Raw genomic sequence first — 23,842 nt, 5'->3', positions numbered from 1 at the left:
CTGAGAAGCACGAAATTCTTATGTGTAAGACGGGAGTTCTCAAAAGGGCTAGAGGCAAGATGGTAGTGCTGCAGTTTTTAGTATCTCCAAGGATGAAGCCTCAACAACCTCTCTGGATAACCTCTGCCAGTGCTTGGTCACCATCACAGTGAGGAAGTGTTCCCTGATGTTCAGAGGGAACTTCCTGTGTTTTAGTTTGTGCCCATTGCCTCTGGTCCTGTCACCCTGCACCACTGAAAAGAGCATGGCTCCATCTGCTTGACACTATCCCTTCAGGGATGTGTACGTGTTGGTGAGATCCACACCCTGCCCTTCTCCAGTCTAAACAGTCACAGCTCTCTTAGTCTTTACTCATAGGAGAGATGCTCCGGTTCCTTAATCATCTTTGTGGCCCTTTGTTGGGCTCTGTCCAGTATGTGCGTGTCTCTCTTGTACTGGGGAGCCCAGCGCTGGATACAGTGCTGCAGTTGTGGTCTCGCCAGTGCTGAATGTAGAGGGGAAGGAGCACCTCCCTCGACTGACCTGCTGGCAACACTCCTGCTGCAGCCCAGGTTGCCACTAGTCCTCTTTGCCACAAGGGCACGTTGCTGGTTTGAGAACCAGGGGTTCAACTTAGTGTCTCCCAGGAACCCCAGGTCCTTTTCCACTTTTTAGCTGGTCAGCATCCACCTTGTACAAGTCATGGAGTTACTCCTTCCCAGGTACAGGACTTTACGCTTCCCTCCTTCATACACTTTTTAAAGTGACATTTGCATTCCTCCAGTCATCAAGCATCTCTCAATCACCATGATTGCTTAAAGATTGAGAATGGCCTTGCTGTGGCATATGTCAGCTCCCTCAGCACTCCTGGGTGCATCCCATCAGGGCTGATGGACTTACGTATGTCCAGTTTGCTTAAGTATTCCCTGACGTGATCCTCTTCCACCAAGGATGCGTCTTCCTTGCTCCAGCCTTTCCCCCTGCTCTCTGGGACCTGGGACTCCCCAAGGCTGGTCGTGCTGTTAAAGAAAGACTGAGGCAAAGGTGGCAATCGGTACCTCAGCTTATTCCATGTCCTGTGTCACTGGGTGCCCTGCCCCGTTCAGCAGCAGGCTGACGTTTTCCCTAGTCTGCCATTTGACGCTTATGGTATGGGACCTTCTTGTCATCTTTGACAACATCAGCATCTCATGGTCACTGCAGCCAAGGCTGCCTTCGACCTGCACACCCTCAACAAGCCCGTCCTCGTTAGTGAATATGAGATCCAGCAGAGCACCTCTCCTCATGGCGTGCTCTGGTGCTTGGGTTCAGTGCTGTGCAGTGCTGCTGCAGGCAGAGAAGGAAGGCTGGGGCCATACTGTGCAATGAAGGAATGGGGAACACGGGGTAGATATGTGAGCAGTGTAACTAAGAGCTAGGTACGTAATCATGGACACTGAAGTGCTGAAGCTGAGCTAGTACAGTACAAATTCAGGTCCAACACCTTCAAGCTGCAGAATTTCCAGCAAGGCAGCCGGCTGTTGGATAGCTTATAAACCCCCCAGAGCTGAAGTGGCACCATGCGGTACACGTTAGAAGTTTCCAGGAGGATGTTTTCAGTGTGCTATCTCTGTGAAGGGTTTGGTTTGGGGTTTTTTATTTTTTGGCCTGTATCCCACTGACTTTTCACTTGTCTGAGAACATTCTCTGGAGCTGCAGTACAGAAATCTGGGGTCTTGCAGTGCCCCAGCTTCTGTCACTGGATCTAAATTTTGCTTGGTGTCTCTTGCACTGTGATCCCACTGCACCCGATAATACTTGTATCACATGAGTTTTCTGATGTCAAGGATAACCCAGCTTATCCCGTGATGCTGATCTGATCTTTGTACATCTTGCTGGAAGGGAGGGGAGAAGAGTGAACCTCGGCATGCAGAGTCTGACTGCCCCTGTTTTGTACAGCTCTAAACTAATGAGCATTGCAGTCAGATATGTTCTTTGGAAGGATGGTTTTCTGTAAAAATATTTGATCGATAGCAGCCAATTATTAAAAGCTGTTCTCAATAAAAATAGCTTTCTCTAGATGCTATTGACATATTGCATCAAAGTACAGAATAAAGGAGGGGAAATGGCACGTTCTCCTCGGGAGAGAAGCTCATCTTCCAAAAGAGGTCAGCAACAGTGGCACAAACACTTGCAAGCCATGAAAGTTTTCCTTCACTCTACCAATTAAAATATCTTTAATATTTGTTGTAACCTTCTCCAGAGTTTTAGCATTGCTAAATTTTTAATCCTAAGAACAACCCCTCAAACTCTTACCATCTCCTGTGTTCACGAAGTTCTCCTTCCAGCTCCTCATATGGATTTAACCTTCTTCACTGTTCATAAAGGAAGATACACAAGCTTTAAGCTGATGCTTTATTTCTAAAAGCTGAGGGCACAAGTATAATTTAGAAGGTTTTTATTAGGGTGCAATAATTTATAAGGTGTTTATTAGGGTGTAATGCCTATGACATCCATATTGCTTATCAAGGAATGTCTTTTTCTTTCCAGCAACTGAAAAACAAGTGTATTTTTCTGGCCTGAGATCCCTTCTGTGTTTCATCAGCTTTCAGTTTTTACATGTCTGGATGTCTTGGCAAAAAAGACAGGTTTGTCTTCTGAGAATGAGGGAAAACTTAAATTAGAGAAGAAAAGAAGGTACAAGAAGAGAAAAGGAAGGTCCAGGTGTTAGGGAAACTAATAGAAAATATGTGGAGTGCCAGGGATGGTAGCTTGATATAAGGAACCAGATAGTTCTGGAGGGGGCAGAGGGAAGAGAACACAGCAAAATCAAATCCTAAAGACAATGGAGAGGAAAATACCCTCTTGTGAATCAAAATCGTGTACTTTGTGTGTAAAGCACCACGTACCTTGCATGGCAGAGTCATCGCTGGAGTTTCTTTCTGCTGTGGTGCACCCTTCTGTGAGCAGTACAGCCCTCTCAGGGAGAAGGGGATGAGTGCATTTTCTGTCTTCAGTGGCTCCCAAGCAGGAGGAAGACAGGTTTCTGAATCGTACTCTGAGTGCCTTAGGAGTTCAAGTACAGTTGTGTCTGTTGTAGATATTCTTTGTCAGTCCCGCTGGTAGTGTTTTAATGCCCTGTAACTGATCAGACTCCCTATTATCTGAAGCCACTCTTCTAGATGAAAATGCCATAGCATCTTTCTGAAAATAAAAATGTGAATGAATAATTACCATGGGCTGGATGAGGCTTTTATGCTCCCTGTATTTCTGATCGCTTGTTTTCTCCCTTCAATATTATCTGTCATCTGCCTTATTTCCGTAGGCTGCAGAAAGTTGTCAGCTGTTTCTGTTACAGAAGAGAGGTCATTTTAAGATTTTTGAAAGGACAATTGATAAAACCCTGCTTTGATTTTAAAAAGAGACTGTCAACTCTCTTATGACCTCTAAATGGCTTCCGTTTAAAAATTGCGGTCCTTACTGCATAGGTGTATGTTTATGTCTCAGTTGTTCTTCCCATCACAGATCATAAGATATGGGAAGAGGGAGACTGAAACTCATGATTTCCTGGGCTTCATGGATACAAAGTTATGTTCCACACACAAAGAAATTAAATGACAATCTCTGTGAGAAGAAATGTTGGGGGCTTGCTGTCTTGTATATGCGGTGAAAATAAAACATTCTGAAGGGAATAGTTTTTATGGTGAAACTGCCAGATATTAAGACAAAGAGATGAGCTTTTTATATAGACAGTCACAGTTTCTTCTTATCTTTAGCAATTACTTAAAAAAAACAAGTGGAGAGGGGAAAGGAACTGGGACAGTCTCCCCAAAACCTAGGCAGGAGTTCTGAGAGATAAACCGGAGTCTGTTGGAAGGATCTGTGCTGCTGTTTACCTGGGCAGTTTTGCCCTGAGAATTTGTCTGTGAATTCTGCAGGAAACTGACTGTGTATTCTTACTGAAATATATTTCATATGCCTATCTGCAATAGAATCTAATATATCTAAAGCTTAAGGAGAAATTGATCAATAGCATTAAAATCAGGATTTAAGAAAGGTGCGTTGCGTGATTAAGCAAGCTTTGTGCTTGCAACTTCATTTGGGAAGCGTATATTACTTGGGGGGGGGGGTTGTATGATTCTTGATGGTGATGTATTTTTCTTAATTATATGGTAAATTAAGAGATTAAACAACAATATTGACAACCTTAGGTTTCTTTATTACTTGCATTACAAGTTTATGTTTGGATTCTGTGACGGAAGTAAAAACTATAAGAAATTCTTCATGGATTCCTTACAGAATACTTAGGGGAGATTACCTTTTCCTACTGCACATTTGTGCCAACTGAAGAATTACATCATGCTTCAGGTGAAGGTGCTTAGCATGTGTTTGGTAAATGGGAGAAATTTATAGTTTCATTCATCTTCAAAAGACAAGTAGCAAAAAGAATATTGGTCGCTAGAGAGGAACAAATATGAGGAAGTACACATCAATTCAAAATATACTTTTTTTTTTCCAATTAAGGTATCTCAGGTTTTTGCAACTAATTTTCAAAGAAGAAATATAATATTTTAAAATGAAAATTGGAAGACAACATTGCAGAGCCACAACCCATGCAGAGCTAGGTGCTACTCATATTTGTACATTCTTTTCTCCTTCACATATAGCACACTGAATCCTATGGAAAGCAGGAAACTCTGTAAGTGTAGATTTGTAATTACCCGAAAGGTACTGTACCAGTGGAATAATTGAAATTATGTGTGTGCACAACTAGCCCTCTAACACATCACTGGCCATGCTGCACTGGGAAGTATGTAAGCACAGAGTAACCTGGTTTTCAGAGTGATGCAACCATTATGACATAGCAATTTTTTTCTAAAGTCACCTTTTTTTTAAAAAAAAAAATCTTTATCTTTGCTGTTATGTAACATGTATAATTGTAATTCCAGGATAAAAGCATGGAAAACATGCAGTATTTAAAGTACTTCTCTATCTTTGAAAGTACTGTAGCTTGGTGAACAGATGAAAAGTACCTGCTTTTGCCATCCAGAGTTTGCAGTAACAAAGTCAATTTTGCAACAGACTAAGGATTCTGATAAATGGGTTATCCTAGGTAGAAATTTAGGGGAGGTAACATCTTCATCCTATTCTTCTGGCAGAAGAATTCTGCTCCGTAATGAAGGTGGTTGTATGAAATACGGATTACTCCAGAGCTGATCTTTGACACCTGGCCCTCAAACTTTCATTTTTGAAACTTCAAGTTTAACAAAGATGCCTTTGAGTGGGAGTTGTGTATGAGGAAAACACGGAAAACTCCTCAGTAAAGCTTTTCAAACATGATATAGTTCTCTGAAATTCCAGTTACTGCACTAAGCTCACAATTCATGTCAAAATGGAGAAACATTTTTTATTTTTACATGTATCTATGTCTGCCTGTCTCCCTTCTTGCTGTATTCTTGCGTGACATTGTACAGGTCTCTTTTTCTTCTTTCTATTTGGCAGAGATGTATCCTGATTTTTTTCTTTCTCCTTGATAAAGTAGTCTTCCTGTGTCAACATTACTAATGTGCAAAGAAAGGAGAATGGGATTTCAGGGTGCCGGGGGATGTTGATATACTCAAACTGGTTCTATCCCCATTTACAGCAAAATCAAAAATCTCAAAATTACTGAGAAAAACCAAGTCTAACTAGGTGTGTTTTATGTTCAGAGATGCATAAAGAAGTAGGGAGACAAAGGTCTGCTTATTCAACTGTTGATGGGGAAGGTTGTTGTTCTAATAATCCAGCCACGTGTACGTCATTGATATGTATAGCACAAGAGATAGATGCAAGGTCTGATTCAGGAGCAATCACAGAAGGATATTGTTCATTTCATAGCTGCTGCTTATAGATTTGGAAATACTTTGAGATTCTAACTGAAGAGTTACTGCAAAGGCCTAACACAGTATCTGTTAATTAAAGAGGAACATGCATTTTGGAAAGCCTCAGATCATAAACTGGAGAAGAAAAAAGGTCACAGGAGAGAGCAGTGAGAGTGTAAACTTTCACACATTTAGACTCTTAACTAGAGTTAAAATTAACCAAGGTGTGCTGGTTCACATTTAGATCAGGAGACTGAAATGGTCTTGCATTTCTCTCTCTCCTACAAGGATCAAGTGCACAGGTTGTGCATGTTTACTGAAAGTGTCAAGCTGCGAAGTTTCCGTTGCAGCTTTTTTTTCTCCTCTGAAATGGAGATGCTCATCCTCCTAGAGGCTTTTAGAAAGCAAACTGTACAATTCGAAAGTTCTCTGGCCCAACCAAGCAAACCTTCGTGCAGAATTAATACAAAAAGCCGCTAGGCTTCATTGTACTGTAGACTGCCCTAGAGCCTGGGTTAACCTCAAGGCAGCTCTTTGAGGTGTAGCTGGGCCATTCCTGTGGTCCTGAAATGACAAATGTTGTGGTTCTACACATTATGTCCACGGCACGTGTCCCGAGAGGACTGGCTCTGCTCTCCAGTGTGCAGGGTCAGTGCTTACCCGCGGTCCGAGGGCTGCTTGTGGCCTGCTCACCGCTGCAGCAGCAGAACAGAGCACGTGGGAGTGTGCTGCTGGCTGGTATGGTATGGTCAGTGACAATGATGGCGTCCTTATAAACGTCAGTATTATCACTAATACATGGGGGGGGGTTCATAACTCTTACCTGGCAGGTACCGTAGCTGAAGTTCAAGGGGACTGACCGTTTTTGGCTGGTTTCTCCTGGGATCGTTCTTACTAGAGAGAATTTCTGAACTACTTTTCTTGTACAGTGTTCCTAAACAATGTGAATAAATTGTTTCTCAGTAACATTCATATCCATAAAACATGAGGTTTTTTCAAATCAAACCTATCAAATATAAACAGCAGTTGAATTCTTTTAACCTTTTTCCCTTTTCCTAAGAGACTTTTTCCAAAGTCTCTCTCCATGTGTATATGACATTGCTTTTTTGCCAAGTTTCTTTAGCATTTGGTGGTAGAAGTGAGGTATTCCTTACTTTAACTATTACCTAAATCTAATCAGTTTTAAACTAAGAATAATGTAAGTTGTTATAGTTCTATAAGTATTTTTTTCATTGTTCACTCAGTAGCCGAACAGTGTTATTTTGAACTTGTGTGAGATATTTTAATGTGATTCTGTGGTTTCTTACATTTCCCTCCACAATAGGGAGGATTCAAATCATTGCAGATTGCTAGAAGGCACATAAACTGCAAAAGACTCCTGTTCTCACAGAGTGGTAGTTTATAATGCCTGTGTTTGTATTAGACCACATCAGATGGGAAGTTTGAAAATGCTTTAAAATACGGGCTGGTTAGAGTGACCGTCTGCCTTCAGCTTCTTATAGCATCTGCTATGGAAATACCTAGAAGCTGTTGAGATACAGTAATATGGATATTATCCAGTCCAGGTGTCTGTGGGGGCAGTCAGTATAACTGAATTGCCCATGATCATGCATATTGAGGTTATACCTATTCACAGACACAGTGATTACGCAACTGAGATCAGGAAGTGTCTTTGGAAAAGTGAGAAATAGCATAAACTTCTCTTTTACTAAGTGTTTTCAGTAACAGATTTGAAAGATAGTGTGTCTTACTATGTAGAGAATTCATTAAAAACTAAGAAGTCAACACCATTTTTTCTTAATGGCTTTTCCTACTTCAATGCTATGTGACTTAACTGTGTAAGTCTGCGTGATGCTTAAGTTCTAACATCTCAGGGGAAGGATAGACAGGCAATTAAAAGTCTGTATGTTACTAAAATTAGGAAAGTGCTGTTAAAATACATGTATTTTCTCAATTTGCTTTAACGCTAAATAGGTTTCACTTGCACTTTTAGTAAGAAGTGTGCTGTTATCTGTAAAATGAACTGAGAATCTAAGATGATGCTTTTTTCTAGTTTGTACAGGAACAAAAGTTTGGAGCTGTAATGTAGGTTGTCAGGCATCAGAGTATTTATCTTGTTCTCCTTGTCTCCTTAAATGTGCTAATAAAGACTAGAGTATATACAGGAATTGCTGTTACTCTTACATTTCTCTTTTCTAACTCTTACCGTCTGTAATGATTTAGTGAATCTGTGTATAACTTAGAGTTCTGGGTGAAGTAAGGAAATTGATTTCTCACTAATGCGTCGATCTATTTGAAGTAGAAGTCTTTCTGCAGTCATTGCCTTTTATCGCTGCAGAGCCATTAACGAATAGCTTCCATCCCAGGACAAGGGGTGACTAGAGCCTGGGGGAGAACAATTTTCTGTAACAGATCTGTAAGAATCACCAATATGTAACAGCTGGATTTTGTAGAAGCAAACTATAGAAATCAAGTATTTGTTACTATCATTTTAGAAAGAGTGAGGGCTGAAAAATGATGAGAGGCATTCAGAGAGAAAGAACAGAAGAGAGAGATGTGCTTTCTAGCAGAGGATTCTTGTTTAACTGTGAGACCAGCTGAAGAAGAAAGGGCAAAGCATTGGAAAACAACACTTCAGTTTGGAGAAGAGTCCATGTGCAGCAGCACCCTTTGAGGACCCTGACCTTAAGCCTAAGGAGTGAGCTAGACAAGAGAGAGGAAGAAGTTAGGGGAATGTGTTTATCTCTTTATCTAGCTGTTTTTCTTGTGCTGCTGCAGTAAAGAGGAGTTTGTCTCAGAATCAAGGACAAGTGTTTTGTTGGCTTTGATTAGCGTATCACTGTGAAGTGAACTGTAAAATCAACATTGCTGAGGTCAGACTTGGAGGAGGGAGTGTGCGTAAGTTACCTGGGAGTCAGAAGAGCCCTGGGCAAGTCCTAGGAGCCTATAGCAGAGGTGCGTGAGGTGAAAGAGGAGCAGAGTCTGTGCTGAGCTGATCCCAGCCTAACCCCAACCCAGGGAAGTGTGAGCTGGCTACTGACCCCATCTGAGGAGCTTCCAGGCAGGGAGAACTCTTGATATATAACGCTACCCCGTGAGCTTGTTGGCTGTGAGACCATCCAAAACTGTCTTACAGATAGGAGTGGAGAGTTTTAAGAACAATGTACAAAGGGCAGTTGTCTGATGCTGGCTCTGTAGCCCAACTGGGAGAGGTGCTGTTGTGTGAAACATTTTATTTAGATATTACCTAGATCCAAAAAATGCCAAGAGTACAATTTAATTTTGAAGAAATGAAGGCTGCAAGAAACTAGGATAATGGGCAACAGGTTAGGAGTTCTTGACTTAATCTACTTAGGGGTCTGTTACCTGTTCTGCCACCTCGTAGAATCAGCAGCTCCAGCTTTATTCCCCTGGTTGCCAGAGCAAGAGGGGGACAACGAGAAACCTGAGTGGATTTGAAAAACCTGAGCTCTTGGTGTTCACTCACAAATGGGAGGAGCAGGACAAAGATTACACTCTGACTTCAAATCACTGGTGCCACACACAGGGCACAGTTCCTTCCTCTGGTGGGATCTGAATTCAGATAAGAAACTAAGTGTCAGATTGTTTTGGAGTTATTTCTGTTTCTCCACAGGAGCAGTTAACACCACCAGGCTCCAGTATCCTGCTCCTGCTCACATAATGATACAGTTCCCCCAGCCCTGAGTGAATATTTAAGCACTTGTTATTGCCACCATCACCACTACCCCGTTTCAGCAGTCCGTAGAGATTAACATTGTTTTGCATCTGTGGCTTTGAAGGAATGGAGAGAGGTTAAGAAGGTGTAAAGCAGAAGTTCAGGGTGAGGGAAACTAGTAATGTACTGCTGTATGTTACTAGTAACATATGTAACCGTTTACATATCAGTGAGAAAGCTGGCATGAAGACTCAAGTGTAGCCTAGGATTGGCCCTCGGGTAGTTTAGGTAATATTTTTTCCTTTAGTCAGGCTGAATGCTTCAGTGCAATTTATAAGCTATCAAACAATTTAGTTTTTTCCTCAGTAAGATGTATGGATATCTAAATATCTCTTGAGATTAGGGAAACCATGAAGTACATCCACAACTGTTAGCGAAGGTTTTTAATCCTTCGTTCTCTGCCACTATTGAGACCTAGGACATTAGCAGAAATGCTGTAAGGCAATGTCGTTCTGATTAGGAAAAATAGCTGATATATTACAACCCTGTAGTTTCCCTAATGAATTCTAAAAGTACTTTAAATTCCATGTAATAACTAATGTACATTAATCTTGACCCCTGCAAGTCTGTAATGGCTGCTAAACAGCAGTGTGTATCAACAATTAAAATGGCTGCTTGAGGCGCGTGCTAAAAATGTTGGTGGAGGAAGGGCAGTGCTGATTCTTGATGCAGGGGAGGAAGAAAAACACAGGAATTAAAATGGGTAGATCTTCCCATCTGTGAGCAGATTATTAATGATTTGAACTCCTAGTAGGTCCTTACATTGGGAAAAACAAAGTCAGATTTTGCAGAAAACTTGAACTTGTTTCACAAGTGTGTTGCATCAAGCTGATTGTGGAGAATTGTCCCTGCATTTACCAGCCAAGCAAGTGAAAAGCAAAATATGGATGTTTTAATTCCCCATCCCCCCAGCAGATGTCACAGCAGCGAAAGTGTCCTTTGCCATGTGGCTCAAGCACATTGCCACCACGTTGCGCAGAAGGGATCCCTGTTCACTGATGGGAACATCTCAAGTTCAGAGCCTCATTTCGGCATTTCTCCAACTACCAGTGTGACTTGAGGGTGCCTTTAGCTATCCCAGGAAATACTTACTGGAAAACTAAACTTAATACATGACTTTATTTTCTCAGTTACAGTGAAATAACCCATTGGACAAACCAGATCAAGTTAAATGCTGGTACAAAATATATTCCTGTCAGGCAGGCGACCTGTAGAGCTTGCAGATGCAATCAACAGAAATATGAAAGACACATCTCTCTGCTGACATTGCTATTCACTTCAGACCGCTGCATCTGGAATGGTAACACCTGAAAGTCTGACAAGAAGATTTTTAGTGTTTCAGATGTTAACAGGGGTGGGTAAACTGCATCTGAGCTGGAAGGCCAGAACTGCCTGCAGAACCTTGGTGCGTGGCCAGGCTTTTCCTCTCTGCCACGGCTGCACACATGCACTACCCCCATGGGGGTAACCTGGCTGTGCAGGCTAGAAAGGAGCAAGGGTACAGCAAAGTGAGTCCTTGCTCTGGACAGTTCAGCTGTGCAGTGTGCTCAGTCGTTTTGGAGAGGGCCTGCAAAGTGGTTTTATTTCCGAAGTCAGGCAGAGGGATGTGTCCATTCTTTCTTCCAGGCATGCCCCTGCCTGGCATGTCAGACCTTGCTCCTGTCCCTGCACCAGTGAGGCGGTCTTAGTTTTTGTTAAATGTCTGAAGTACGGTGACTCTCTCAGTAGTCATTAAGGGCCCAGAGAAACACCTTTTCACACATTCCTCTTGCATGCGTCCATGTATCCATGTAACTTGATAATCGTACTTTATACGAGCCCATAGCTGGTACCACTGCATTGGAACGACCAGGCTCAGTAGCAACCTGTCACTCTGGCTTGGTAATAGAGACGAGGCATCTTCTCCATTAGACGTGCGGGAAAGGCTGCAGCTGAACAGTACAGAGAATCTCATTTTTGGATGGCACCATCAAAAAGACTTGCAACTGATCAACAGAAATTACAGATCAAGTATCAACTGCCTTTGCTGGTTTAAATTTGTTCCAGAAATATTGATAGAAAAAATCGTAGAACAGACTGTAGATGGGATCAAGTACCGTTAGTCAGGAGCGAGGCAGTCTGCTGCACTGGGTAGTTTGTCATATCTTAGCTAGTGTGAAAACAACAGGTACGGTTCTCTGCGGTGTGATTTGGTTTGGCAGGTAGGCTGACGTATGCCAGTTTGAGACAGATTAGATTTGTGATGCTTCGTGACCCAGTATTGTAGAGATACAAATTTAATGAACATAGACCGAATTTTTAGGAATTTTGTTAGCATTGCACAGCTAAAGATGGAGAGCGTTCTGTTTTGAAGATGTTGCATGTATTGGTATGCTGTATATATCATTTAGACAAACTTTATAAAACTGATGTAAAAGTCGCGTAGTTCTGTCAGATACTCTTACAACTTTAAGTCGAATTTTTGTTACTTGTAAATCAAGCCTGAACACCACTTTCCTGTGTTCCGCATGGAAGCCTAGCAATTCCTAGCCCAAATTTCTAACAAATTTCATTTCAGCATTTCTTCTACCAACAGGTGACTTCCTGCCTGGATGTCATTTTTAAAACATCTTGGAGACTGGAATGTCTGAAGCAAAATGTTGACTTAAAATGCAACTTTTTAATGCTGATAAATTATTTTCTAGGTTCTTTGTAGCTTTATATTTCACTGCTGTTGTATCTCCAAAACAAAGTCTTTTCTGATCTGCTTTACTGCAGAGAAAAAGATGTGTTGTATAAGATTTCTACCAATAAATAAAGAAAAATCTAAGCTGGCAGGGCTGGGAATTTGGGGGGGGGGGGGGGAAGTACCAAGATAGCATGTCTTGCCATGGAGTCTGCTGGAGTTTTCTGATAAACCAGAAGCGGTAGAAGGAACGTAATATTCCAGGAAAATGTTGTATGGTAGAGAGGAGCAAATCTCCCAGCCGATTGCCAGACTGGGCGATCTCACTGCCGTGTTCCTGGCAATACCACAGCATCACCCCACCCTCACAACAGCTCTAATGCCCCCACACCGGCACTATAAGGTAATACGCTTTGACAGCTAACGAGAAAGGCAGTGGACAGCTTGCTGTGCTAGAGGATTTCACTGACGTACCACACCGTTAGGCAGGCAGCAGAGCCAGTGAACTGAGGGAGTATCCAGTTAAATCTTCTGGGAATCTGAGGAGGATGAAGGGCTTCCCTTTTTGGCCAGGAACGAGCGAGTAGATTTCATGAAGGAATATACCTGCATGGAAGGAGTGTGCGTATTTTGCCCTCTTGGGAGTCCAGCATTTTGAAGGCATTTGAAGTCTTTTTTGTGCTCCAGTGGAGAAGGCAGTGTTACCAGTATCCATACAGAGTTGGTGATGTGTTTTGCATTATTTCTGATATTGTATGGTGAAACTGAGATTAGCAACTAAGAACTATTCTTGTGAGCAAAGCCATTATTCAGTGAATGACCATCCTAGAAGGATGTTGGTTTTAGCTATCTCAATTTGTTGGAAACAGTGGCAAAGTAATAGAAGAGTTAGTAAAAATCAGTTAAAAGCTTTGACAAACTCATCTTAGCTTTCAGTATAACTTAGTGTAGCCCATAACGTATGTGTTAACTTGCATATTAAGATAATTTGTGAATATCTAACTTAAAAAGCAACCACATAAGTAACAGAATACCAAATCCTACTTCCAGTCTCCTTGGTTAGCACAGTCAGCGTGTTAGGAGCTGAATTATATCTTGAGTTGTTAAGATGCCCAGCGATGCTCCTTGAAGAACGTTCTCAGTGTTTGGGTGCTGCTGGCACATCTGACCAGAATGACAGGGCAGGTGAATTCCAAGCATTACTCGGCAGCACTGGGTCTTTAAACTGTAGTTGTACTCCACTATAGCGGCACAGGGGTGCCTCCACACACACGGTATGGTCCTGTGAGAAAAATGAAGGTAGTTCAACTTTTCTCAGATAAATCAGGTGCTTTTTCTTTTCCAGCTCCTTATTTTGATGCACGGTTTTGCATTTTCTAAATTGCTCATACATCTTGCATCTTTTTGCCCATTTTTCATCTTAATTTTTTATTGCACGCTACCATTTTGAAGAACAGTAGCTTATATTTAGATCTCTAGTGATTAAACGCAGAACGTTCTTCTTCTTCACTATCTGAGACCATCTCCTGCAGTGCTTGCTGTAACAGGAATTGATGAGTGACACCATTTTCAAAGGACTTTTTTCAGACCAATTCTGGGTGGAGTTGCTGTACTGTACCTTTTAGGCACTGGTGAAGGAAGGCTTGAAGCTTCCTTTGCTCACCACTGATCCTTGGTAACTCCTATTATGGCCTCCCAGAGCTACTCAGAATCTCCACAGAGCTGTAAAGCTTACCATCTGATGTTTGTTGTCAGCACAGGTAATATTTGTAAACTGGAAGAAGCTGGAGAGAGCTTGATTCAAACAACCAAGGCCTGGTTTAGCTTTAAAAATACTGGTATCTTGATGGATGTGTATTTTTTGTCTGAATATTGGCTGGTTCCACTGTTGGGAAGTTACTCCAATGCAGTTATCTAGAGAGGGGTTGAGGTTGTGCAGGGAAGGTGAACAGATCGCTGTGTCTCTTTTTGTTCACAGTAAGATGAAGAGATGATATGCCAGAGCGCATCTGTGCCTTTGCCATGATGGAAGGGTCAGGTGACAGTCTGGCGTTCCACAGGTTGAAAAGGGTATTTGATTTTCTGTGCTCTTCTACAAAGCAATGACATAAGTATTTGTTACGTGATAGAAAACTGCCACTGCCACGTTTGCCTTTTGAAGAAACAGTTGACGCTGGTTGTTGTGAATGTCTGCTTATAACAACTACATGGATTATTTTTAAACGACTTGAAGTTAATAAAATAACAACTAATGTTTTAGCGACGTAGTTTACTTATCTGTGACTTAGTTATATAAGCAAAATTGTAGATTCAACTTCCCAGTTTTGCATTACCAAATTTAATTATTATCTGTATCTAATTAGTTCCATGCAGGGAAAATTAGTTCAGTGCACAGTCTCTCACTTTAAGGCTTTATTGCTACATGGTTTGTTTTTGAAATATCCCAAGAAAATGCTTAATTGTTAAGAAATAACCCTTTTCAGAGAGTTGGGGTGGATTTTTTTGTTATTAAACTTTCCCTTTGGTCTAAATATCAGGAAAATACAACCGTGTCAAATGGACAGTTTTAGCAAAATTTATGAAATATCCTTACTGATACATTGTAGTAATTTCTGAATTTATTTTGAATTCTCTATTTTAATTCTCTTCTAAATTCTTTTAAATCTTTCTTTCAATTTAGATATACATTGAGTGTTTACTTCAGAGAATGATAAAGCTGCTGTTAAATCGGTTTTTAAAGTTCCCAGAATAGTTTCTCACCATTAGAATAGTGTGCAGCCGTGCTAAATTTTAACGCAGAAAGGCACTGAAGCTGTACAGAATTCAATTAGATCTCCCTTTACCGTTGTGTGAGTTAACATACATTTTGGAGCTGTCAGCTGGAACTGGTGGATTTCTGCAGAGAGTTTTTTGTGAAGAGCGTTGAAGGCATGCTGCTCATCCAGCTGCAGGATCTCTTTCTGCACGCCAGGGCTGTGCACCAACCTTCTCTGTGCGTTTTTCTGCATATTAGATTCCTGGATCATCCTGTAATCCCGCAGGCAAATCATGAGGAAAGATGTGAGGTGTCTGGCCTTTGTTCCTGCGACACTAAATCCTGTCCTGTTTGTCATAGCGTGAGCGTAAAGTGAAAACACAGGCGCGGGCTTGCCAGCATGGGGCCAGTGCTGTCTGTTGCTCTGAAGGCTGTGTGCTTGGCAGTGTGCTATGCCAGGGCCGAGAGGAGCACCAGGACACCAGATTCAGTATTCCTGCACAGACGCATGAGACAGATTGCCAGGGGGCAGACACCTGAGTTTTATGGGCCTGCTGGGGACAATTGCTCACTGTTGTATCAAGCGTACATAAAAGATGTTGCCGTGTATCCCATGTTACGAACATATAACTGCAAAACTTGGAACATCTCCCTGGAAATTTAATCGTCTTGGCTGTCCTGTGTAATGTATTAATGCCCACAATGTTGATTTTCAGTCTATGGGTTCTCAGATCTCACGTCCTTTAACCTTGTTAGCCGCGTACTGGGCTGGCATCTTCAAAACTGGTTGAAGAACAGTTTTGCTGGTTTGTCAGCTCTAATTCATAATAACTAAAGGACATTGCCACAGAACTAGTTTAGCTAAATAAATTTTTCTTATAGTCAAATTCCTATGGAAGGGAGTCAAATTGCTGTTACATTACCAAGCTCAACATCACCCTTCTCTCCATTATGGAAGGAGTTTGCAGCAAGCTGTGGGCTAGGTATGTATGGAAACTGGGACAGACCTTCCACGTTGGACTTCAGAGGGTGCCTGGGGCAGTGTAGGTAGTCTTGCAGGGTTGTAATGCTGTTGGAAGGCAGTAAGCTGTTTCAGAACGCCCTTTTCAAACCATTGCCTTTGACGTGCGGAATTAAACGTCACAACTCAGAGAGTTATAAAGCAGGTACGTTTATTGTGGCGCCGGGTGTAAGGGGGATCGCTCCTCCTAACTTGCACACCGAGTCACGAAGCACGCACCTATTTATTACAAAGCTTATCTAAGTAGGCTGGACTATTGTAATTATTTTTAGGAATTCATTATCATACTCCACCCCCCCTTTAGCACTTGCACAGTGTCGTCTGGTAGTCGTCTGTGGGGGTCTTCTGGAAGAAGGCTCGTCGTCTTCCTCGCTGTGTGCTTTCACCTTTGGCTCAAAAATTCTTGAGTTGTCTGTGTTGGCTGAGTCCCAAACCATAGAAACAGTTTCAGTTAGAGAGTTGCGTCTTACAGACAACAAAGTTCTGGTTATCAGTCCTTGTTTCTCTTCGTCTGTCTCACAAGCAGTCCTTGTTAGCTACATTTGAGCCACAACAGTCCTTGTTAGCAAGATTACAAAGAGCAGAACTAAACTGAATAACAGTGTTTAACTCTTACTTTAACATAGATGCAAAATTATATAACAAGATTAAACTAAAGCTATAGCAAAATCAAACTAATTGTCAATTCCCCACATCACCTTCCAGATTGCTTACGGCTGCTATGTGAGTGTTCTCATTTGAGACTAAATTGACTGTATTTGGTACTGAATTTAAGTCCTGATTTATGATGTCAGTGCTATAAGCTGGTTGCTTGTCAGAGACTAAACACATCTAGTCTGCGAACTCCGCTTTGTTACTGCAGCAATTTTAGGAGCTATTGAATAAAACAGGTCAATTTGCAATAATTTAGAAGTTTGCTTTTTATCATAATAGGGATGGAGGTTATGGGTATTTTGAGTTTAAAGTACACATGGACACTTATTTAATTACTTGCTGTAGTTTTCATTTGCAGGTTTAAAACAAGGTTTGGAAAAGGTTTAGGTTTGCTTTGTTTAAAAGTAGGGTTATGTTGCACTTCGAGATGGACCCAGGGAACTACAGGCCAGTCAGCCTCACCTCCATCCCGGGAAAGATGACGGAGCAGCTCATTCTGCATGTCATCTCTAAGCAAGTGGAGGAACAGAAGGTTATCAGGAGTAGTCAACATGGATTCACCAAGGGGAAATCATGCCTGACCAATCTGATAGCTTTCTACGATGGCATGACTGGCTGGGTAGATGAGGGGAGAGCAGTGGATGTTGTCTACCTCGACTTCAGCAAGGCTTTCGACACAGTCTCCCATGATATCCTCCTAGGGAAGCTGAGGAAGTGTGGGCTGGATGAGTGGTCGGTGAAGTGGATAGAGAACTGGCTGAATGGTAGAACTCAGAGGGTTGTCATCAGCGTCACTGAGTCTACCGTTGGAGGCCGGTAACTAGTGGTGTCCCCCAGGGGTCAGTACTGGGCCCAGTCTTGTTCATCAACAACCTGGATGAAGAGTTAGAGTGTACCCTCAGCAAGTTTGATGATGACACAAAACTGGGAGGTGTGGTAGACACACCAGAAGGCTGTGCTGCCATTCAGCGTGACCTGGACAGGCTGGAAAGTTGGGTGCAGAGAGGAACCTGATGAAATTCAACAAGGGCAAATGCAGGGTCCTGCACCTGGGGAGGAACAACCCCATGCACCAGTACAGGTTTGGGGCGGACCTGCTGGAGAGCAGCTCTGTGGAGAGGGACCTGGGTGTCCTGGTGGATGACAGATTGACTATGAGCCAGCAGTGTGTCCTGGTTGCCAAGAAGGCCAGTGGAATCCTGGGGTGCATCAAGAGGAGTGTAGCCAGCAGGTCGAGGGAGGTTCTCCTCCCCCTCTACTCTGCCCTAGTGAGGCCCCATCTGGAGTACTGTGTCCAGTTCTGGGCTCCCCACTTCAAGAAAGATGAGGAGCTACTGGAGAGAGTCCAGCGCAGGGCTACGAGGATGATGAGGGGACTGGAGCATCTGTCCTATGAGGAAAGGCTGAGGGAGCTGGGCTTGTTCAGCCTGGAGAAGAGAAGGCTGAGAGGGGACCTTATAAATGCTTATAAACATCGTAAGGGTGGGTGTCAGGAGGATGGGGCCAGACTCTTTTCAGTGGTGCCCAGCGACAGGACAAGGGACAACGGGCACAAACTGAAGCAGAGGAAGTTCCGTCTGAACATGAGGAAGAACTTCTTCCCTCTGAGGGTGATGGAGCCCTGGCACAGGCTGCCCAGGGATGTTGTGGAGTCTCCTTCTCTGGAGATATTCAAGACCCACCTGGACGCGGTCCTGTGCAGCCTGCTGTAAGTGACCCTGCTTTGGCAGGGGGTTGGACGGGGTGACCCACAGAGGTCCCTTCCAACCCTTACCATCCTGTGAGTTCCTTTGCTTATTAGATGTTTCTGTTTTAATGCAGCACTGTATTTCTTAAAAGGGTGCCACTGGGATGCAAAACAGACCTGCGAAAATCTGCTTTTCAATTAATGGGAAAAAAAATTTTTTTCTAACATTATTTGTGTTCAACTAACTGTAAATCAAGGCCTTAGGATTCTAGAAGCAACAAACACTGGGCTTTTTTTCACTACTTTGTTCCCTATGGCTCTTCCACCGAAGTAAATTTAAATTGAAATTATAAGAATTAATTTTTCATTTGACCTATAGTTGTGCTTTGCAGTCATATTTTAGTGATCATTTTAACAGATAAAGAGCTGAATAATTTTTTATTTTCAATATTTTTTCCTATGCTATATTTCACATACATACACCATGCTCTAATGCAACTGTGGAATGTCTTCTGTTCTTCATTTGGAATACCACTAAGTGTATTTCTTGCTAGCATTCTGTAGATTAAATTTTCCTTCATATAAGTTTTATGCATGTATAATTACAAGTGGGTTTTTTTAATTTTTATATCATTATGAATTACAGATATAGTTTATTTAAATATATTGATAATTCATTTAAGTACTTCTTTTTTTTAAATGTAGTTCTCTTTCAAAAAGATTTCTCCATCACATGAACGGGTGGACCTCCTAATACTGGGTATTACAAAGGAGAAATATTTAATGTAAAGGCAAAGGAAATATGAATTCTACAGGGTTTTTCACAGAGTTGTCAGATATTTAACGTTATGCATTCAGTCTTTTGGAAAATGTAATTGTTCATTTATGAGGTTAAAGATACTCAGTTATTGTCCATATGGGGTTTTTTTTTAAATAGCAGGCACGCAAAATTACTTTTAAAAATGCAAATCAGGCTAATGGAAGCCTGCAACATACTGCTGCATCATTTTCTCTAAATAGTAAGAAGGAATCCTGTGTGTGCTTAACTTTTCCACTCAAAAGCGTTATGCACTGTGGCTTTGAAACTGGAAATGACAAGGAGTGGGCACGAAGTAATGAGGAAAATACACATTTTGAATTGTTTGTTAGGTTAATAGATGTGATGCCATGAGGATATACTGTTTTTCTCTGAAGATAGAAATGATTAATGGGATGTTATGTCTATTTTCTGTATTTGCAAATAAAAAATGCAGCACTATGCTACTGATATTCTTTCTCCATACTTCTATCAGAGTTAGTTCTGCATTTGATTTCATAATACTCTTTTTTAATAGCTATGAAGCTGCAGTTTACAGTACACAAATAGTGAAAGGTGTTTATATCTTAATAAGAACAATATTCACTTTCTCAAGAGATATTTTATTTCTTCTACCAGAGGACCAATACTTAGCTGTGTTTTCTTTTTTGGTGTTTTTTTCCTCCACATGAGTGAGGAAGTTTTCATATCTGGATTGAACAGACCTGTCATCGTAGCCTTCCCGAAAGAACAAGAACTGACAAAACAGATCACATTCAGTCTTTTGCATTTCCAAAGGTACTGTTTAATACAGCCAAATGAGGGACAAAAATATGTCAGGCCTGTCCCTTAAAGTTTTCTGGAAAGTCTTTTTGTAGAGTGGAACTCCATTCTATAAATGACTAGTTACACCTCAGTGGATTTCAGGTCCCTGTATTTTGTGGATTGTCCTTACTGAAGTCTAGTTGCTATGGAGCAGATTGAAGTAAAAAGATGGCTTTGTTGCATGAATTAGTAATTTTGCTAATCGTTGCCTTAATTATTTAGTAAATGAACTGTTCCTCACTTTTAAGAAATAATCAGCTTGCAGTGAAATACTGTTTCTTCACAGACCTTTTTTCTATAGGACCTTTGCTATTGATTTTAGGTCCTAGCAAACTCCCAGCATCTGAGCTGGCTCTAACAAGCTGGGTAACGTGCCGCTTTGTTTAATACATCATGTGTGATGGCGTGCACGTGTGTCAGACGTGTAAATTCTAGCTGTCAGGCTGTTCATTTTATTTTTCAGGTGGTAGGTACCATCAGTTTCCATGGATGCAGTGTTACAAACAGATGAATACAAAAGTTTTCAGCTGTGAACACTGTGCTGTAGATTCTCTCCTTGTCTTTATTTATCTATATTTCTGGGTTAGCACTGTGTGTGTACTTCTGATCCACTACACACAACTTTTTTTCTTCTTTTGCTGAGTAAGATTCTCAGCTTTCTGTTAATTCCCAATTAGCTTTTCTATAGCTAATAATATCATTCACGCCTAAAATAGTGCTGTATCTCTGAAGGCTGAAATCCTCATGGAGTGAGCAAGTGAAACTCAAGCTCCATACTTTTCTGTAGTTTTTAATGGAAGCGTGCTAAGATTTCTCCCAACTGTACATGTTTAGTCTGAGCGGTTCCTGCTCTGAGCTGCATGCTAATGTGGGCTGCGTGGAAATCAGCGCTGTGCCTGAGAAACTGCTTTTTGTTGTGTATTGTGCTGCGTTTAGTGCCCTGTAACTCCATCAGCAGGCCAGATTTGAGTTTCGGTAGCAAACTATTCAGGAAATGCTTTCACTTCATCCCATTTTTCCTTGTTAGGGATTTAGACCCTAGACTGAATGCCAGGGCTTCAGCCTTACCTCTTGGGAGTGTTACTCCTACCACCCTGTACTGAACAGAAAAACCCACCTCGCGTCGCTGTGAGGACGCGCTTGGTAAAGCAGCAGCAGCGTCGCTTTTGGTCCCACTGGCGCAGCAGAAAGGAAAAACAGGGTAACGTAGCACTGCTCGCTTCCCATTGTGATTTGGACTCCCCTTCTGCCTTCATACCCCATCTTGTCCGTCTCCCTGGAAAGCTGGGAGAGGGGAGGTCAGGTGCCACTCAGTCAGCTTGCGGATCGAGCAGTCTGGGCTCCTGAGAATCGATGCTGCTGGGAAAATGGCAACGAGAATGTCTGTAGAAATTAAAATTGCTTTGTATATCAGTGTTGGTCGCAAGTTTCACTGTTAATCTTTCTTTCTTTTGGATATACATAGTTCAGGTCAGTCTTTATCAAAGGTCTTCCTTGCTGTATGCTACTTCTCCATACTCTCAGAAGTAAAGGGACTGTTGTTAAATTACTGCTTTTTCCTAAAGGATAAGAGATCAGTTTATTGATTTTTCATGATTGCAAGTGGATGCATTCTCTTCTTAATAAAACCCAGCCGGGCAATGAAAAGGACAGTTATTGAAGAGATACCCCCTTTGCATATATTTCTCTGCTTGAAATGTGATCAAATGATTGAGGAAGGATTTTGAAGGTGTTTCTACAGTTCATTATGAATTCTCTGCGATGCAAAGTCTCAACTTTATTTTTGTCTCAGAAGTACATGTCTTATATAAAATTCCCTTTTGGCAAGGAAAACAGATTTTAGGATTCCACAAATCCAAATTCTTTTTCTTATGGCCATGTCCCAGTTGAAGCCTTAGATTTTCCTCGGAGATCTTTCACAAGCAGGAACATGACTCTTTCAGCAGGGTATGGTGCACATCAGCTTCCTCTTTAAACTCGTTAATTCTCCAGAGATGCCAAGAAGTGTGTTGTTTGGCCTGGCAGTACTAATCCAAAGGGGCATAAAAGGGGAGAACAAGACCCATATGTCTGGAAGCATGAAAGTGTAGAAGCTGGTACAGTGAGACTTGGTTAAGGTTTTATTTTTATGAAAAAGCAGAAACTTGGATATTTCAAAATCATATAACAACATATAAGGTATTTTGGTAATCTCTCGTTCACACAGTGGGTTTCTCCTTTCTTTTGGGACGTGAGAGGAAAGTAAATCAACTCATTATTTGCAGTCTTGTACTATGTTTTCATTCTTTGTTCAGAAGAATGGGAGCAATAAAATTAACAGTACTTTGTTCATTGCACCTACAGCTGACAGTAAACGGCAACACTTGAAAAATCAATGCCGTGTTCCTTCATTTAAAAGCAAGTGCTGAAAAAAGGTGGAGTTGTTTAGCCCCGTTTTTTTCGCCTGTTAAATGGTGGTCTGTGATAATAAGTAAGGAGATACCTCAATTCACGGACGTTTTGTCTGTCTACACTTTCAGGGGTCACAAGCGCAGACTGGATGAAGATGATGCTGGCAGTGAATCCAGTAAAGAATCTAGCAACGAAGATGAGGAAGGAAGCAGTTCTGAAGCGGATGAAATGGCAGCAGCACTTGAAGCTGAACTGAACGACTTCATGTGACATTCATGCAGAAGACAGAATTTGTAATTATATTTTACTTCTCGTAAGCAGATTGGACATCAGATGAGTCCCTTACTTCAGTACTCGATGTTTTTCCAAAATGTGTGTGTATATTTTGCAAAGCAACACAAGAGGATACACATTATTTTACAAAATTGGAAACAGATGTTTTTAAGGGTTTTACTAAAGGAAAATATACTTTTTTAAACAAAAAAAGTATTAAACGGGACTTGGTGTACTATGCCAAAGACATGTTAGGAGCTCTGCAGAACCTTCATGTACAGGACAACGATACAAAGATTTGTGATTAAACATACACCAACTTTTTTAAAATATTGCAGTCTGTGGTTTATGGCTAACAGTCTTCAAAAAAATGGAGGAGATAAAGGAGATGAAATTGTCTGGGTAGTACAGCAGGAACCTATGAACTGGTCATCCTTTTCCACAAATAAATGCTATCAAATGTAAAAGGGTTTTTAAAAATTTATATTTGTATAGAAACAGAGAATGTGATATGCAAGCTTTGTGAACTCTGCACTTGACCCACCTGTCATTTGCTTCTAAGAGCATACATAATGATCAAAACTTATGGTTTCAGGTTACTTTGTGGAATAGTTGGGTTCTTTAGGTACATCGTTTTGTTTTTTAACTTTTCTGCTCTGTAACCGGAGGTTTAGCACAGCATACCGTGTGAGCCTGTACTGCGTAGGAAGCGTACTCACCCCTTCATGTTGTCTTGGAAAGAACGAGTGCTGCTTCAGTCTAGATAGGATTTAATTTCTTTCACAAGAGATCTGATGTAAAGTTTTTGTATATTCTATTTCATATTTGACCCACGAAGCAGATTTTCTTTCATTTAATAAAAATTCATTTTGTACACTTTGTTTCCCTTTCCTGTTCATTTCCTTCCATCAAATACAAGGCACCTTTCTGTATTATCTTTCCTTTACTCTGCATGGCAATAATGGAAAACATTGAAAGCAACTGCAAATTGCAAAAGGCAGGTAACTGAGGCAGACAAGAGGAACACTGGCCCAGAAGATTCCCTTTGCTTTGGTCTGTGAACTCTTACATTCTGACATTTTCTCCGTTCTCTTTGACAGGCCTCTGAAGATACCGTAAGAGTTATCACTCTGGTATTGAATTTCTGAGGCTAGAACCGTGGTTTATTCTCAATTGCTAGCAACTGGAGAGAGAAATCCTTTTAAAGCAGATTAGCAAAA

At 41.4% G+C, this 23,842-nt stretch overlaps 1 protein-coding gene across 2 annotated transcripts in view; it reads left to right on the top strand.

Moving 5' to 3' along the window:
• Positions 1–23,459, top strand: part of CTDP1 (CTD phosphatase subunit 1) — a 125,290-nt gene extending 101,831 nt beyond the window's left edge. For both annotated transcript variants that reach the window (XM_075417041.1, XM_075417042.1), the window contains exon 13: positions 22,478–23,459. In XM_075417041.1, coding sequence (XP_075273156.1) covers positions 22,478–22,619 — 142 coding nt within the window. In that variant the 3' untranslated portion in view covers positions 22,620–23,459. The remainder of the gene's footprint in view (positions 1–22,477) is intronic.
• Positions 23,460–23,842: the final 383 nt, after the last annotated feature.

Source organism: Opisthocomus hoazin, chromosome 3 (assembly GCF_030867145.1).
Source record: "Opisthocomus hoazin isolate bOpiHoa1 chromosome 3, bOpiHoa1.hap1, whole genome shotgun sequence".
Lineage (NCBI taxonomy): Eukaryota > Metazoa > Chordata > Aves > Opisthocomiformes > Opisthocomidae > Opisthocomus > Opisthocomus hoazin.
Note: the sequence above shows the minus strand (reverse complement) of the source record. Positions and strands in the feature narration are given on the sequence as shown.